The sequence below is a fragment of the Varanus komodoensis genome, unplaced genomic scaffold, assembly GCF_004798865.1.
Source record: "Varanus komodoensis strain SLA01 unplaced genomic scaffold, ASM479886v1 scaffold19, whole genome shotgun sequence".
In the NCBI taxonomy this organism is placed as follows: domain Eukaryota; kingdom Metazoa; phylum Chordata; class Lepidosauria; order Squamata; family Varanidae; genus Varanus; species Varanus komodoensis.
In genome coordinates this window covers 11,469,129-11,487,302 of record NW_025335550.1, presented here as the reverse complement: position 1 = coordinate 11,487,302, position 18,174 = coordinate 11,469,129, and the positions used below count along the sequence as shown (strand labels likewise).

At 59.1% G+C, this 18,174-nt stretch overlaps 1 protein-coding gene across 5 annotated transcripts in view; it reads left to right on the top strand.

The window, feature by feature from the left end:
- The window catches only part of GALNS (galactosamine (N-acetyl)-6-sulfatase), a 37,556-nt gene that overhangs the window by 17,257 nt on the left and 2,125 nt on the right, over nt 1-18,174 (top strand). For all 5 annotated transcript variants that reach the window (XM_044427888.1, XM_044427893.1, XM_044427890.1 and 2 more), the window contains 3 exons: nt 1,968-2,070; nt 11,138-11,259; nt 15,800-15,917. In XM_044427888.1, coding sequence (XP_044283823.1) covers nt 1,968-2,070; nt 11,138-11,259; nt 15,800-15,917 — 343 coding nt within the window. The remainder of the gene's footprint in view (nt 1-1,967; nt 2,071-11,137; nt 11,260-15,799; nt 15,918-18,174) is intronic.

Sequence of the window (18,174 nt, the reverse complement as noted above, 5' to 3'; positions counted from 1 at the left end):
GGAAGGCCTGCATGCTGCCACGAGCTTTATTCCTATACGTATTTTAAGTATTTTTCTCCCACTCTTCTGCCAAAAGGGCTCCGGGAATGGCTTGGGTGTATAATGACACCCAAGTTTACCCTGAAGGCCAGTAAATAGCCTCCCTGCGTGAAGCTGGACCGTCCTGCAAGCCTTTTGCTAAGTGGAAGATCAGTGCAGCCATGGCAAGGGAGAGCATGCAGGATTTCACCCTCGTAGGCCAGAGGCCGAGTCCCTCTTCCACCCTCCAGACACACTGCAAAAATGGCTGCTGTCGCTCTGCATTTGTCCAGTGTGGGAAGCCCCTCTTCCCCTTTGCCTCTCGCGATTCCTTTTCAGAACAGTTGTGGTTCGGGAGAGGGACCTGGGGTGCCCGTCATCGTCATTTCCCTCTCAGCTTGCCCCTCATAGTTCCAGCACCATTGTGTTCACACGTTTCCCATTCATCTTAAAAAGTGTTTTCACTGGAACCTCCCTGAGCATTCAGCTTTGGCCTGTTTTCCTGGGACAAGCGTTTCCTCCTGTTCATTTCTGAGTTGGGTATTTGAAAGGAATGCTGAATATACACCTGTTGTTCGACGGTCCCTGCCTCACGCTCTGTGCCTGGGAGATCCCAGTTGCATTCCCTGCCACGGTCAATTAAAAGGCGGACGTGGTCACAGGGAGGGATGAGACCTCTGAGCCTGAGAACGTCTGCAGTCGGAAGAGACAGCGTGGGGTGGACAGCTGGGCAGGCCTGCTCTGAGGCGATGCAGCGCGCAAGAGAAGTGCTGGTTATGGGAGGAGAATTCTTAAGGAGATTGTGAAATGACTGGAATTTTGCAAGATAAGAGAGAAGCCACCGCTTTCAGCTCAAGGGAATTAGTAGCATGTTAATGGTTCGATGCACATGCGTGAATGCACAGAAGGGGGAAAGGGTCGCTGATGAGGGAGGGGACGGGCAAGGAAACATCCCAGTGAGAGAGATGGCGAAACATCTGCTTCAGCATAAGCAGGGAACAATTAGGAGACTACATTAGTTCCTCTCTAATTAGGTACTAAGTTTCATACACAAACGGCAAGAAGCGAGGAAAGGTCAACGACCAGTCAAGGGAGGGAGGACAGATTATTTTTACCCTGTTTTCTGAGCATGCTCCTAAAACCGTGCATAAAATACAGACTAGATGTGTCTCTGATGTCGGCACTCGCTGGAGCTTCAAGAGGGCCTGCGTTCAATTAGCAGTTGATCTGCATCGTGAGCCTTGAAAACATCTGGCTGTTGGTGTCGGCACGAATGGGGAAGTTTATCTCGCATTCTTTACGAACAAGCGCAGGAAGGGCATGGCTTCAACATTCTGTTCCTGTGATTTCTTGTGACCTCGCCAGCGTGGCTAAGTGCGCGCGCTCATACTGTCCTTCAAACGGCAGGTGGAGAAAATAATTACTTCGCTATTTAACCCGACACCCTCCGTCCCGCAGCCAGCTTGCCCGTGTTCGGAGCAGATGTGTACATCCTGCCTTTCTACGGCCGCATGCAGGAAATCTGGCCTCTGCATGTTCTGCAACTCCATCACACAGGGGCCTCTCTTTTTGGAGTATTTTAAGTCATTGGGCTCTGTGTGAAATTACACGGTCTGGTAGTTCAGGGATTAACAATCGCTGGCAAGACAACTTGCATAACGTTTCATTCTTGCTTGTGCAGCTCCGGCTCTCGCCTTGATGAACACTTTAAAAAATGCTAATTGAAAACCTTGCGGCAGAGGCTATTAGAAAACAACCTGCTCCTGACTGATAGCTGAGTTGCCAGGCTCCGCTAAAGAGTTTGTCTCCCTTATCTCTGTGGCTGCCAAAGAGAGCGAGAGAGAGCGAGAGCGAGAGAGAGCGAAGCCGCTTGTTTGGACACATGGCATTTCTTACGAGACTGTACATCTCTCTTTGTCCCTTTCTTCCTCATCCCCTCTCTCAATTAGGCCAATATTTTATTACCGGGGCAATGAGATGATGGCGGTACGGGTTGGACTTTACAAAGCCCATTACTGGACCTGGAGCAATTCCTGGGAGCAGTTCAGCCAGGTAATTGAAAAGCCTGCTTGCCTGCCTGCCCGCCCGCTCTCCTTCCCATGGAAATGCCCCCACAAAGCGAAAATTGGACCTTGATCACTTCTGCTTTGCTCTGTCTTCAGCTTGTTTTAACTCGAGGCATGGTTCCAGGGAAGTGTTGCGTAAATTCAGGGCTGGCACTCGGGGGGGCCCCCCGCCCATGCACCTGCCGCATGCAGGGGCTACCCAGCTCTCCTGGTCCAAGGTGCATTTGTGTGGCATCCTCAGGAAGCCCGCGCTGTGACTTTTCCATCTTACGGGGTCCAGGGGTTCTCACTGCACAGCGGCTCCTCCGCAGATGACCCCCTCCCCGCACATTGCCACCAAACCCACCCACACGGACGAAGGATCTGGGGCATTTTCCAGCGTGTGCCCACGGGCAGACCGGCCAAGCTCCCCCGCTGTCCTGCATGCGTTGGCAGTGCGGCTTGGCACACGCCCTGCAAGCCTGTCCTCCGGGCAAAACGACGCAGCGGCAACCTGGGGAATCTCCGGCACGACCCTTGCCGGAACAGCCGTGGCACCACATGCATTCACTTTGCTGTCAGCCTGCCAGACGCATCGTGCTGCCAGTTGTGAGCTGCCCCAGAATGTAAGGCTTTGGGTTAGAACAAGGGGGAATTGCCAGCAGCAGCTCCGGTTACCCAGCAAGGAACGAACCGTCGCTCTGCTTCTTTGGGAGAATGGGACTTGGCAAGAACTCAGTTCTGTGCTGGGCTGTGCCGAGGCTCAGGACCAGGCACCGAGCCCCACCGTGGGCACGCAGAGGCCCTCCGCTCCTTGCGGCACTGCTAGACGCCGCCCGGCCCCTGCTTCCCTCCACCCCTCCAGCAGGAATTGGCGCGCCCTGCTGCCATGTGTGGGAGCCTCGGCCGCCCGCCTGAACAGCCTGGCCGGGGCATCCGGGGAGCTGCGGTCCAACACGGCTGGAACGCCCCAGGTGAGGGAAGGCACTTGAGAGGCAGGCGCATTTCCCTGCAGCACCCGGTCTCTCGGGGTGTTTCGTGCACCAGAAAGAAGCGGGGAGGAACTGGGGATCACACGTGGCCAAGGGAGAACTTCGCTGTGCCCCAGCAGGCCACAGGCTGGACGCCGTGTAGCCTGGAAGGCCCTTCGGAAAACGCCCAGCTATAGGGCGCTCCGGTCTGCGTGGGTGCGAGAGTCGGCCCTCCGGAAGGGATTCCTTTCTTCTCTCCCCCACTGCTCCTCCCCACCAAGGGGCTCGCTTTCTCTTTCTCGCGGCAGCTTTCTCTGCTTGCTCCCATCCACCTCTCTCTGGCCATTTACAACATCCTTGCAACTCGCCACATTCTTCCGGCCTTGGAGTTTGTGCCTATCGGGAATGTAGCATTCGTGCTAATCCTGCCAGCATTTTTAACTGCACCCGGAGACGGCTTTGCTTCGCTCCCTCATGCCTGGCTTGTGCCGAAGGGCGCTTGCACACAGCTTTCTGGGGAGAACGGGGTGGTTGGAAATTTGGGAGATCCATTCGTCTGGAAGTGGGGGGGGTGTGGCTGTATCCCCACTGGTGCAAAGATGGCGAGTCGGAACAGCTCAGTGGTTTCTCTGCTGCAAGTTAAGCATCTAGCAGACGCCCTGATGGTAGGAATCAAAGCAAAAACACCTGCGCTTGACCCGAGCGTCTTGTAACACACCTTCCTCTGCGTGTGTGTGTGTGAGTGTGTGCGTGTGTGTAGCTGTGATAATGGGGGCTGGTTACTCATTCCAAGGTTATCCTCCTGTGAGCAGTGGCAGACATGCAATTAAGGAATGTTTATTTCTTTCTAAGTCTTTGTTTAACTGCTAGTTGATAAAAGTCAGCAATTATACTGTACATCAGAGGGATGATTAAAAATTCATTTGCTTTCCTGCTGCTTGTGTCGTCTGTGGTTGATGGGGGTAAAATTGGAGCATGGAATTAGTGGACAGAACAGCCATTAACAAGATGCCAAGGGTGCTGGGGTTAAAATTTGTTGCAATTCTTCTTCTGGTGCTCAGACATTAATTACAACCCTGGTTGGCTTTTTTAAAATAATAATGATGATGATTAGAATGCTGAATAACATCGTGCATTCGATTGCAGATACTTGAAGCACTCCCAAGGTTTAATTGCTGCACAATCTCCTTTTCACTGCCTCCGGTTTCCTTATCAATATTATTGATACTGGGGCTGGGAGTTACAGAAGCTGGCGTGACTTTGGCCTGCTGGTTTCATTGCAGAACAGGAGCTTTAATGCGTCCGTTTCCAGGGACGTCAGAAAGTCCAGCTTGTGGCGGAGCTGCATTGCCTTCCTCTGGAGCCACAGCTGAGGAGAGTCGCTTTGGCTGAGGGTCGCTCTTGGGTCTGCTCTGCGGCGCATCACTGGCCGCCCGATTCAGAAACTGGACCACCCTGACCTGAAGGGGACTGCAAGCCTTGCTCTCCCCTTCTCGGGGCGGAAGCGCGTCCTCGAAGCCTGTGCGAGCAGAACGGGGGTGCCCCAGCTCAGAGCTGTGGGGATGGGAGCAGTGTGCTCACCCCTCGCGTCTCTGTCAGTTCTGTTGGTCTCCAGCCAGTAACGAACACGTTGATTTCCGGTGGCGATGAGCGTTATGGGCAGAGTTCAGAGACCCTGTTTCCTTCCTGCGCATCTACTCGTAAGAGCAGTCTCTGAGTGCTAAACCTGGGCTTCCGCTCTGGAGGTGGAGACTGGGTGCCGACCTGCCCGTCTTCGCTCACCAGCCACGGTTCTCCTTCCTACAATCCTTTCGACTTCTCTTCCTTGCTCCCAAAATCCCTTTATGTTTGAATTCATTCTCCGGTATTCCTCTTCCTGAGATCCGGTGCGAGCGCCATGCCTCAGTGCGGACTGCTCCTGCCTCCCGAAGCTGCGGTGATGCTTCACCTTTCCTGGGCGGCCTTTGTCATCTGCATTATCGTCTTTGCGTTCTTTCGCCCCGCGGGCATGTGTGTGTCCACACACCTGGATGCACACACGCTCGCCCTGAGCCGCTGCGCTCTCATTTCAGCTCTTTCCCTGTCAAAGTCTGTCTTCTGGCTCAAACACCCTGGCATTTCCTCCTTGCCGGACAATGCATATAAACATGGTTTTGCAAGCCCCCGTTTTCCTCGGAGCGGCAAGAGAAGAAGTGCGAGTCCATTCAACAGGAAATCTGCCCGGCTAATGCAAACCCGGCAGTGCGGCTTGACAATGGCGAGTGTGCTTGTGTTGGGCATGGTTGCTCACCTGCCGTGCACCCCTTGGGAAAGAGCAGTGGTCGTTCTTACCTGTTCCTTTCAACCTGTCCTAACACTTGGAAGCTGATGAATAGGTTGTGCTGAGCAGGAGGGGGGCTTAGTGCAGGGTGGGGGGTGGCATGCAAGTAAATGAGAAATTCGAGTTGCTAGTTTTGGGGGCCTTTTTATTTTCTGGGACAGAAAGGTAGGAAACTAACTCTCTTAAGGCTGCGTCCCTGCGTGGAGGAATCTGTTTGCGGGTGCCCTAGGAAAGAGGAGTCCTTGGAGCTGTTTCTGGATGGGCAAAGGGCCCATAGCCACATGTGTTGGTTCAAGCTAGACGTATCCCAGACCCCCTCCCTGATCTCCTCTGTTGCCCCTAGAAAGGGGCAGAGCAGGGCGAGCCCAGGCCCAGTTTGCTGCAGGTCCCCATTGCGGGTACGAGCGGCAGAGTAGCTGTCCCATCCTCGCGCCATGAGGAGATCGGCTTTCTTTGAAGCGGGCTTTGCAGGGGCCGGGAGCCAGAAGGCACTTCTGCAGCCCTCCGGGTGCCGAGGCCAAGCTGGGACCGGCCCTCCCCCTCCACAGCCCTCCTGCTGCCCCCCCCCCCCATTTCCAAGCCTGCCATGCATGAGGGCAGGAGGCGCACAGCTCAAACGCATCCAGTCTCGGTGGACGGCACGTGTCCGCAGCCCATGGCCCGCTCGGGGCATTTTTATTTTGCTGTTCCTTACGGAGCCTGAGGGGGTGCACTTGGTTGTCTCTCTCACATGTGTGTGCGCATGCACAAATGCACACACACACTTTTACCTGCATGACAACCCCGGGAAGCACATGAGGCTGAGAGATTGACCGGCGCAAGGTCACCAGAAGTGCTTCGTGAATGAACCCAGCCCGCCCGTCTCCGTTTCCAGCGCGTCCCCGTGCCGGCCCTCTGCTCTCGTTAGCCAGCCGTGCCACTTTCTCCGCTGGAGGCAAAGGCCCCTCTTGGCTTTTCCCGGCCTGAAGAGCCCTTCCACGGACCCTGCCCGTGTCCCCCCGCGCCGTGGCCGTGGCCGCAGGCTTGGGAGGGAGAGGTGTGCTCCAAAGGCTCCGGCTGGGTAGCCCCCGAACCTGCAACTTCGCCTGCTCCCTGGTGCGTCAGCTGCCTGCCTTGTCAGCGTCCAGGCCTTTTTCTGAGGCAGGGAGGCCACTGTGCATTTCAAAAGCCGGCGTGTGCCTGCGGAAGACCCCCATCGCTCTGCTCTGAAATGCCAGAGGGACGCTTCGTGCCGCAGCCTTCCCCGACTGCCCTTCTCGCCTGATGCGAGGCGATCGATAGCGCCTCTTCTGCGGGGCGGGGGTGTGGTGTGAAGCCGAGCGGGGCCTCACAAATAATGACATGTGGGCTAGCCATCGATCGCTTCTGCTTGGGAGCTGATGGAGGCTTTCTGATTCGCCCCCCTCCCCCAGCCCCTTCCAGACAGTTAACGCGTGAGGAGTGGTTTTTGTCCGGTGGGGCTGAAGCAGCAGCTGCGGAGAAGGAGCCGCACTCGTGGCCTTTCCGGGGGCGGGGGGGGGGGGGCCCAGCCAGTACCCCAGTCCTCCCTGACCTGGAGCACTCCAGATGCCTTGAAAGTTATTGTCCCAACATGTCTGGGGGGTGGCAGGCTGGGGGAGGCTGCTGGACCCTTGCCCTCCGCCCTCTGGAGCAGCCACTGTGGCCGGCCTGCGAGCCCGGTCGGGCTGCGGACTCCTGGCTGAGCCGGCCGGCCCCTTCATCGTTCCTTCCCAGCAGGGCTCCCTCCTGTTGCTCCGCTGTCCTTCCGCGGAGATGGAGCCCCTCAGCCGGAGGACGGAGGCTGCCCGTGCCGGGGAGGCTCTGCAGCCCACAGCCGCCTGAGGTGGCGCCCAGGCGAGGGCCAGTTGTGGACGCAGGCGGTGGCCACCCGGCCACTGCCCGCCAGCTCACCTCCTGCGTCTGTTTCTGCGGCCCATCGGCGTGCAAACTGGAGGCGTGAGCCGGGCAGCTGCCGGGCACTGTGGCCAAGGTCTCGCCCACACCTCTGTGTGTGTGCGTGCGTGCGTGCGTGTGGGTGGGCAGCCAAGTGGTGTTCCTGGGAAGCAGTGCAGGGTGAGACGGCCACCTCTGAAGCAAGCCAGGGCTGCCGCTGCGGGAGGGCTTGGAGGAGAAAAGGGCTCGTGCTGCTTTGCCCGGGGCGGCCTTGTCTGTCGCGTTTTGGCTTTGGGGTGCGCCCAGTGGCCAAGCTGGCACATTTTGGATCTAGAAACTGGGAAGGGGAGGGAAAGCGGATGGCAGTGGCTCTCTCTGGCAGGACCATTGGTTGTGCTTCTGGCTTTATGGTAAGTGAGAGTGAGGTTGGGGCCACCGCGGATTGTGTGCCTCCGTTTGAAGGCGCCTTCACACGCCAGGGCTCCTGCCCTAGAGAGGCCGCTGTGGGTGTGTCCAAAAGCACCCTGGGGGCAGAAGCACGGGAGAGCCAGTGTGGCGTAGTGGTTAAGAGCGTGGGACTGGGACTCAGGCGACCCGGGTTCAAGTCCCCGCTCAGCCATGGAGCCAACTGGGTGACTATGGGCCAGTCACAGCCTCTCAGCCCAGCCTACCTCGCAGGGTTGTTGTTGTGGGGATAAGATGGAGGAGGAGAATGATGCAAGCTGCCTTGAGCCCTTTGTAGGAAAAAGGCAGGATATAAAGCAGGCAAGCACTTGGCCCAGTCCCCCGCTCAGAGGGTCCGGCTGCTCTGGCCGGATTCCGGCAACCTGACAAGCCCCTGCCGGGGAGAGAAGCCACCAAGACTCATCCTACTGCGTGACCCCCCCCCACCTTGGTGCCAGCTGACACTAAGGCTCCACCTTGGGTGCCTCGGCTAAGGATCGAGCCCGTTTCCTCAGCATTAATCTCCAGAGCGCAGCGACTTCTCTTTCTCTGCATGTATTTGAAGTGCCCTGCACTGCTGCTCAGCCAGGGGGGCTGCCAGAGCAACTTACGCAGAATCCGTGTGCCGTGCGGTCCGGGTGTGTTTAGCCAGAAGTCGGCGTTACGGCTCCCAGCAGCTCCCAGCAGCAGTGCTGGCCGTCGCATCCTCGGCGTTTTTATTTGTTTTTTCCTGTCTCAACACACGTAGGATGTCACCCTTAATTAGGCAGCCACTGCCCTCACGCAGTCTAAAAAAACAAAACAAAACCCTTGACACCCCGGAAAGAGGAATGGGGAAGGAAGAAAGAGAAAGGAATTCCTTCAGCAGGGCTGGTGGGGTGGCCTTGCTCTTTCTGCCACATCCCCTTTAGTGCACGTAAGCAAAATGCCTCATTAATCTGAAGGAACAACCTTTCCCCACTTAGAAAGCAGACTGGATGCCCCCCGCCCCCCCCCGTCATTCACACCAATCATCCACACCAGTCCACTGAAACCGCGGGGCAGCGTGGACACGGGGGCAGCCAGATTTCAAGCGGAACAAGATGGCTGCAGGGTTTTGAGGCACAGGACCCAAAGTGGGGAGGGAGCCGGCTGGGAGCCGGTGCTCCCCCCCCACCCCCGTTGCTGCCTTGAAAGGGGGAAGCAGCCACCACCGCCGCTGCCCATTATGTCCCTTTTTGCTGGCAAGAGCGAGGGCCAGGCACGGGCGTGGGGGCAGCGTCGGCCACGGCTGGTGTGCTTTCCTGGCTGGAAACGGCCACTGTTTGCATGATCCCCATTTGCTCCTGGAGGGGGTGACCTGCTCCTGGTCGCCTAGAGGTAGCTTTTCACCCACCGCAGGCGACTAGTTGAGTGACTCAGGACAAGACCCTGTGAACGGGAGAAGCCTTGTGGGGCTCTGTCAACAGAGCAGCTTGGAAGTGAATACCCAGACAATAAATTTCTTACCTCAAAAGAAAACATTTGCACGAGAGGAGCACTTTACTAATTAGCGGGCTCTTAATTAAATAGCCTTTTTGATTTGCATCCAAATTACAACTTGTAAGTTATGTCTTGGCTTTGATTAGCTGTTGTCATCGCTGTCTTTTTCTCCTTTCCCCCTGTTTATGCTTTCAAAATTCCACTTTGCACAAACGCAGCCCCCGCCTGGTCTCCGAGGGCTCCGGCGCCAGAAGGTAGAAAGGTCGGTCGCCTCCACATGCGTTTAAAAGCCATTACGGGTTGCCCGCTGCAGCTTATCACGCAACGCTCTCTCACTTTCTCTCCCTCTATTTTTCCAGCCACTGATTCAGGAATCTATAGCTCTGTGCAGGTAAATGGGATTTCATGGGCTTCTAACCTTTCTTACTTTATTGAAAAGCAGAATATTAACTGCTCCAGTGACCAGCCTGTCCATTAAAGGCACACGGGATATTTTTAGAAAATTATTTGCCAATCAAATCCCCTCCGTCGTCTGCAGAGAGCCGTTCAGCCCCGTGCCCGTTGCGTGCACAAGCCGCACGACCGCGCTGCTCCCCCCGCAAGTTAGCCTTCCCCACGCAGTTGCCCTCCAGAGGTATCCGACCGAAGGCCATGCTGGTTGGGGATGATGGGAGTTGCAACCCGGTTTATGGCTATATATCCATTATATATTTAATCTGCCCGATAGCCAGCTTTCTCTGGGCCGATTACGAACAGGTGTAAGGCTAAAATGCCCCCGAACGGGTAAAGCGCACGGACGTTATTCGTTTAAACTTAATCTTGGCCGCCTTTCGGCGCAGGCACCCTCGCAAGCCCGTGCACAACGATGAAGCGCAGGCCAAGAACAGACGCAGTGCTGCACTAGCAGGAACACGGCGGAAGGTGCGGCGCAGCTGCGGCTCAGCACACCTGGGGGGCTGCGGTGGGGCGTGTGGCCCGCGGCCGGTGGTGAAGACCCGGCCGCGGGGAGGCTGGAGCAGAAGGCCTGGGTGGCCGGCCTGCCCAGAGCCTGCCAGGAATTCCACTGGGACGGGCTCTCCGGCAGAGAGGCCTCTCGCCTCCCCCGCCCCCCGCCGCCCCCGGCTGCCTCGCCGTCATTCCAGGCAACCAGAGGTGGGGATCGGTGCAGGTGTGTGGAGCTGTTGCTAGGCGACCGTGCGTGCGCTCTCGTTTCCCCGGAAGGTGGGAAGGTGGGGGGCCTTGCATCCACTCTGTGTCCCCCCCAACCCCAGGTAGAAATGCAGCTTGGGTCTCGGCACACGTGTGGATAACCAGTTGGCCACACAGCCTCTTCTGAAGCCTTGTCTGAGCCAGTGTCTCACGCTGCTGCTTCTAGTTTGGCTCGGGGTTGGGAGCCCCACGTTCAGGGGCCAAATGCCTCCGGCTCCTCTCACCACTGGGGTGCAGCCTCCAAATGTTTCTCCAGGATGGGATTCTGGCCGTGTCACTGCTCGCTCGCCAGGCGGGGCAGCCGGTGCACGGAGCGGTGGGCTCGGTTCGGTTCGGTTCTGCCCCCAGCCATTCCTGGCTTTTGCGTGCGTGCGTGCGTGCGTGCGTGCGTGCGTGTGTGTGTGTGTGTGTAATGATCCGAGGAAGGGTTTCTTGTCCCAAGGAATCCCGGCAGGCTGCTTGCGAGTGTCTGGGAGATTCTGGTGATGATTCCTTCGTCGAGAGAAATGGTTTCCGCCTTCGGCAGTCATCACTGTTGACACATTCCAACTTGACAGCCTCACGAGCCTTATGAAATCAACAACCTTATGATGAACCCTATGAACGTCTTAATTGGCTTCCAGGTCATTAAGGCATTTTGGTCTAAGCAACACCAGTGCCTGATGAGGACCGGGGATCTTCCAGGCCCCCTCGAGCAGCCCCCCAGGGACTCCCCGCCTGCCTTTCCCCCAGTTCTTGTCACTAATCCTCGCGAATTACTCTGCTCATTCATGCAGGGCATCGATTTCTGCCCCGGACAGAATGTAACTGGAGTAACCACTCATGATCAAGAGGAGCACTCAAAACTTCCGCTGCTGTTCCACCTGGGAAGAGACCCAGGGGAAAAATTCCCGATCAGGTGAGGCAGGGGTGTGTTCACTGGCGCACTGAGGTGAGTCCGCACTCTCGACAGAGAGGAAGCCGAAGGAACCGATGGGGCTGCCCTTGGACTGTTCTGCCGCCTCCTCCGGGGAAGGGGTGCAAACTGCTGGGCAGCGTGGCCAGGTCTGTTCTTCAGCAGGGAAAAGTTTGCGAGTATCGCAGGTGCTTGTAACCGCCAGAGCAGGGTGGGGAACCTTGCGGAGCTCGAGCAGAGTTGCTTTTTGGACAAGCTCTTGGGCCTCCTCCTAGGGGTGGGTGGGACCCTGAGCAGAGAGGGGGTGCCACGCCACCAGGGGCAGGGGGGTGCAGGTGGGCACGTGGCTCCAGCACAGAAGAGGCTTGGTGGAGTGGAGGGGCAGCTGCCTCTCTGCGTGTGCAGGATGTGCTGTGAACCGCCCAGAAAACTTGGGCGACAGGCAGCACAGAAGCGGAGCGACCGTGCCTTGCGTCTCCGTCTCCTGCGAGGAGCCAGGGTGGCTCACCCAGCGCTGTGTTACCCTCACAACAGCCCTGCGAAGTAGGCGAGCCTGGCCGCGAAGGAGCGGCCCAGAGTCACCCAGGGAGCTTCATGGCGGGTGGGGCTTGAGCCCGGATCGCCCCGCTGCGCAGCCCCACCCCGCGAGCAGGCACGCCATGCTTCTGAGGTGCGGGAGGCTCCCCGGCGGCGTCCCTGAGCACCAGAGGGTCTGCACACACCCTTTTCTGGGGGCTCACTTGGCTACCTGCCCCCGATGGGCGCTTCGTTTCCTAGGGCTGTCTCCGGCTCAGTTTCTTCTTTAAAGCCTAGCCAGACAACCCCCCGAAAAGGAAGCTGAGCGATGGGGCGGAGGAGGAAGGGAGCATGCTAGGAGTTCCACGGGGGGCACCGCCAGGAAAGCCCGTTGCCGAGTCAGAGCACAGAGGCCGGTGTGTGTCGGTTGCTGATCACCTGGGCCCCAGCTGCCTGGTTCTCGGGGCGCGTTCCATCCCCCCCCCCCCAGGACCTCGTAGGCCGAAGGCCGTGTGCGGCTTTCCCAGCATCTCAGTCCAGCGTTGAGCGAGCAGTCGGGCCCTGGACTGCCATGTCCTGTCCTGTTTCAGCAGGGCTCTGCCTGGGATGACACGGAAGCAACCCAGGAGAGGAGGTGTCTTCATTGAACCCGCTTGTAATTGTGCGCACCTCAAAGGTGGTTTTTTTGGGGGGGTGCAGACGCCTTCTCCGGCAAAGGCACCTCTGCTTGTGGATCCCACCCTGCCGGCTTTCCTCCTCCTCGAGTTGGGGGAGAGTATGAGGAATGCAAAGAAGCAACTTTGCAGCCCGGCGATCGTTGCTCAAATTCAGTCGCTACCAAGAGGTCCGTGAGGCTGGAAAGGGAGTGTGAAGGACTGCAAGATTAAGAGCGCAATGGCCCGGGGATGCAGGTGATCTATTACAGGCAGCCCCGTCCTGGGTTCTCGCCGCGAGCCGCAGCGGGGTTAACAACACAGCGCGTGGCGTCCGGCTTTGCTCAAAGTGGGAGGGCGATGAGGGCAGATTGCCGGAGCGCAATTACGCTAAATGAACCCAGCGCACAGCACACCTGTGCCTGGGAGCACTCGGCTCCAGTCCACCCCGATTGGCTCTCCGGGGACCACCCAGAGGTGACGTGTCAGTTGCCGTAATGACCCTGGCCTCTGTCCACTCGCTCCTTCGGCCTGAGCGCGGAACGATTCTGCGCCCCGGGGGGGCCTTGCTGGGCGACGCCTCGGCCTCCACCTGCTCACCCAGCCCGCTCGCCTCTCGTTCTCCCGCTGCGCCTCCCACCCTCCCTCTAGCAGCACAAGGAGGCGGAAGGCGCACGTGGGGGCCGGGGGGGGGGGCTCGCCCAGTGGTCCCGACCTGTACAGGCACGCTGTGGAGGCGGCTGCTGGTTGGCGTGGAAATGCCCGTGTGTCCCGGACGCTAATTCCTGCCCCAGGCGTTGCCCTGGTAAAACAGAGGCGGACGCGATCCCCCGGGGTGTGGCGCCCCTCGCTTCACAGACGCGTGCTGCTTTGGCGCGCCACATCACCTGGAGCCGAGACGCCCTCCCCTGCGGCATTTATTTATTTATTTATTCATTCATTCATTCAGCCACTGCGATTCGCCACAGTTGTGGGCTGGGGGGCCCGGGTCGCCCTGCTCTCGCTCGGTGCCCACCTGGCCTCCACACAGACCTGGGGCCGCGTCCTTCCTGACCTCCTGCAGGCCTCCCCCTCCCCACGCGTGCATGACAAGTGTTTAAGGTCCCACAAATGCTTTCCTGTCACTCTGAAAAAGCGTGAAGGGGGTGCCCCAGAGCTCAGGTGTTTTCCCGACGTGGAATTGGCGTGGCCACGTAGTGGCTGACGTCCTGCTCCGCGAGTCCCTGGTTCAAATTTCACCTCAGCCTCTCGTGAGGTGGCCTTGGGCCAGCCCATATGGACGGTCAGCCCCCCATCGCTTAAGGGATGGACGGACAGACGGCTGAGATCATGGATGGGCCACTGGAAGGGGGCCAGGCCGTTTCTGCCTCTGCCGCAGCCTTTCCCAGCCTGGCTCCCCCGATGCCTTGGACGGCACGTCCAGTGGGCCCCGGGCTGGGGAGGGCTGCTGTTCGCAGGGCACGGTCGCCCATCGTGAGATTCTCCTCCACAAGACGGGGCAATGCGGGGGACCCTGAAAGAGCTAGACAGGGCCACATCCTGTCCTTGGAACGTCGGTTCCTGCAGGCCGCGTGCCCCTTGATGCCAGGTGCTGGGGAGCGAGGATGGGCGACGGCGGCTCCCCTGGGCCTGGCGGAGGCTCCTCCGGGAGCAGGCAGTCGGCTCTGGATTAGCTTGGCCCAGCCTTCCGTCCCCACCAGCCGGTGACTCTCCTGCAGGACCTTTCGGCAGCAGCTCGGCGCTCCTTCGGAGTGCGGGTCAGGTGGAGGAGGGAGGCCGTTTGGCAAGCGGAGCTGTGGCTCCTCAAAGACCTCCTCCTCCTCCTCCGCCGCCGCGAGGCTCTGAGTCATCCCGGGGTCTGGCTGGCTCGTTTGCATGCGCACAGGCACGCGCGCTGCCTGTCGCTGGAGGGCTGCCAGGCGAAGTGGTATTTATAGGACTTACTGGAAGCTGCTGGCATGTCCCCGCGCGATCGGCTTTGGAGGAGGAAGTGTGCTGGAGCCGCGGGCCGGTGGCTAGTGGTGGCCGCGAGAGAGCAGGGGCCGGGGTCAGGCCCAGGCACTGTTTCCATTTTATCTCCAAAAGCAATTTGGTGTTCTTTGTCTCCTAAGTGACTCTTAATATGATGGACAAAATGAGATCACTGGGCATTAATCCTCCATCTAAGAAGTACTTGAAGTAATGCCGCGGTGAAAGCGAGCGTTAAGCCCCTTAAACAAATACCTGCTGGAGTTCATAATCCTGATAAGAGTGAGGGGTGGGTTGATCGGAAGGGAGCCTGTTCCCAGCAGCTCTTTAACATGCATGGGGGAGTGTTGGCAAAGACCCCCCCCGTACCCGGCACACTGGCGGTCCCCAGCAGGGTGGTGGCGGCAGACAGACCGAACGCGGCCGAGGTGGCTGTTTCCAGCGTGTGCTGGTGCGTCAAGCGCGTGTTTCCATGCTCTCGGAATCGCCTTTCCCACAAACTGGAAAACAATGAAACTCGGGGCTCTTGAGATCCAGGCTGGAACATTGGCAGAATCGGTTTGGTACGTTGGATTCGGCCAAAAACATCAGGTCTGGGTGGCTGCAGCGGGGCCAGGAAACAAAAGCTGCACCAGCCACGTGACGCGACCCGAAGTCACGGGACATCCTGAGCCTGCCTGCTTCCTGCCTCGAGCTGTTGGGAAGAGAGTGGAATTTGAAGATGGAAGCCAGCGAACGGGACGTGCCCTGGAGGCGACGTCTTGGCTGGCGCTTGGCTCCCTCTGGCTGGTGCGGCCAGCAGAGGTGGGGTTCGCATCTGTTTCGATGGGTACCGGGGCGTAAAGCAGCCCCCTCTCCCGCGCTGCCCCCCAGATAGTTGGGTCTGTCACTCCTGGCGCCCCTAACCCTTGGCCACAGTGGCGGGGATGATGGGCGTTGCAGGCCTGAGCCTTTGGAGGGCACCACCGTAGGGAGGACTAGCCCCAGCGGCCCCGAATGAGCCCAGGCGGCGACCGGCTGGGGTGGCGTGCGCCGCGACGGCACTTAGTCGTCACTGTTCAAGCTCGCCTGACCCTGCTGAAGCTGAGCCTTGTCCTCCAGCCTGTTTGGGACATCCCCTCCTGGAGCCCCTGCCAGCCCGGCCACGCACTGGGGAGGATGGGAGTTGAGTCCAAAGCTGCTGGGAATCTGCTTTGTGTCTGCGCCTGCCCTCAGCAGTAAGCTGTGCCGAAGCTTGTGAGATGGGTTTTTGGGAGGAGCCCGAGTTGCGTCAAAGCGGAGCCGAGGGCGAGAAGGTCTGGAGGGGCAGAAGTGCCACCCTGCTGCCTCCCACCGGCCAGGCCAGGCCGGGCCAGCCGGGCCGGCATCTCTCCGAGAGCTGCTCTTCCTCTTTTCTGCCACTGCAGGTTTGCGAGCGCCGAATACCAGGCCACCATGGAAAGAATCGCCCCCGTGGTGCAGCGGCACGAGGAGGAGCTGCTGCCGGGGCAGCCCCAGCTGAACGTCTGTGACCGGGCCGTCATGGTAAGGGCTCGGGGCACCAGTCGCCCTTGCCAGCCGTGGCCACCGAGGCACCGGGTGGGGCTGGAGCACCCCCTCCGCCGCCCCTTGGAGGGGAGCTGCTGCGCCTTCACCGACGGTACGGTCACGGAGGCTCGTCCGGCCCCTCAGTTGCCACAGCTGCTTCCGCGAAGAACAGCTGCCGAGCCCGCGCCTGCCGCCGAGGTGTCTTCCTTCCCGTCCGTCCCCGCAGTCAGAGCGGGCGCCAGGTGGAAGTATGGCTGGGCTCCTGCCGGGGCCCCCCTGCCCACCCCTCCTCTCTGCCCCTGCGCCTGCTGGCCGCCATGCTTTCGGCTCCGGCCCAGGCTGCAGAGGCGGCGAGAAGGAAGGAGGCACCGAAGAGGCCCTTCGCTGGGCAAGCAAACGGAGCTGATGATGGGGATGAAGATCGGGGGGGAGTGGTGGCGAGTGGGGGGCGTGGAGAGTGTCTCGCCCAAGGGCCCCAAAAGTGTGGCGCCAGCGCCGGCTGCCCGTCTGCACGAGCGGAAGGGCTGCTGCTCCGTGGCAGAGCCCTCGCTCGGCCGTGGAAGGCCTGGGCTCGGCCCTGGGATCTCCTGGTGCGGGTGGAAGAAGCCCCACGTGCTCCCCTCAAGCGCCATTTTGGTAGCAGGTTAGCGCACAGGCCGGGTGCTGCTGGGCCGGAGCAGAGAGGACGGAGCTGGTGCAGGGGCCCTGCAGGTGCCCTGCCCCCCCACCCCGGCCATGGTGCAAGGCCGGATTTCCAGCCTGCAGCTCCCGGAGCATGTTTAGAGAGCTGGCAATGCGTCCAGAGAGATTCTCCCTTCTCGGGCCTTTGCAGAATGATGCACCGCCTTGAACCCACTCCTTTGTCTTACTTCTTGCCTTTTGGAAGCGAAAGCATTGATTTTGAAAACCCCGTTAATTGCTCTTTAAATTGCCTGCAGCCTCCCATTCCAGGAGGTGAAGGCCCGCAGAAGGCGGCTGGGCTCTCGTGGCTGGACCACCACTGCCATCTGGCGCTGGCCGGGCAGAACGCAGGGCCTCCCAGCCATCTCTCCTGAACTTTCGCGGCCCCTTCCCCTGCAGGGCTCCCATGCTAACAGAAGCAGATCAGCGCGGCAGGCAGGCGTGACCTTTCGTGGCGGACAGATTCTCTCACAGCCGAGCGGCTTTGCAGAGGCGCCGAGGGGCGGGGAGCTGTGCTGGACCACTCACTCTCCGAAGCAGGCGCCGGGCAAGTGCCTGCCGGGACCGAGCCGCAGGGGGAACGGAGGCCGTTCTCCAGATGCTTCCAGGGTGCACAGGATCTTCCCTCTCCCGCATGGGCTCAGGAGCTGCCACACAAAGTCTCCTCTGGGATGTCTCAGGCAGGCGGATCTGGCCATTCTGCTGGCCGGGCTGATGGCCACTTCTAGGTCCCAGAAACTGCTTCTCTCGCAGAGCTGAGAGAGCCGCGTGAGGGTCCGTCTCTTCATTTCGCCCCGTCTCTCTCCCTGCCGTCAGCTCTCCTCTACAGAACCTGAGCAAGGACAGGATAATTCTTGCGAACCACAGAGGCATGGAGGGCTGGTTCCCCTGTAAATGCCTCCTAATCCATCAATTGCCGGGGCTAATCCATCAAACTGCTCATTAAAACACAAATGTTCTTATCTGTCTCACCCTCGGCCTTCTGAGACTGCCTCCTTCTCCTGAGCGCTTTGGGTAATCTCCGCGAATATGTCTGTGCAAAATAATTACAGAGCCATTCAAAGTCCAGGGCTGTTTCTTTCTCCCCATCGGCTATTCAAAGGTTTGCTCACTTATCATGATACCAGGAGAGGGAACAGAGGCAGCCCCAGAATTATGCAGGGATCTGCGAGAGGGGGAGCAGAGGCAGCCGCCAGGAAGGCGGGCCTGCGCAGTCTGTTGGCCGGGCCCATGATCCGGGGTCCTGGTGCCAGTTTGCTGCCCAGTGGGAGGGTAGCTTGATGGGCTATGTAGCAAGGGGACAGCATATAAAAACTTTAAATAAATAAAACTTTAAATAAATAGGCCACTGTGTTTCAGGAGCATCCCCTTTCTAGGAGAAATCAACTGCTGTTTTTGACAAAATGCCTAGCATTTTCCAGGCAGTGTCTGCAGAGTGAAAAGGCGACCCAGTTGCTTGTCTCCAGGATGCCTGTCCCACAGAAAGGCTGCAAAGGAAGTTCAGATAAAAATGGGGGAACTAGCAACTTGCTTTTTAAAGCAGAACAACAGGGATCTTTAACAGTCAAATGGG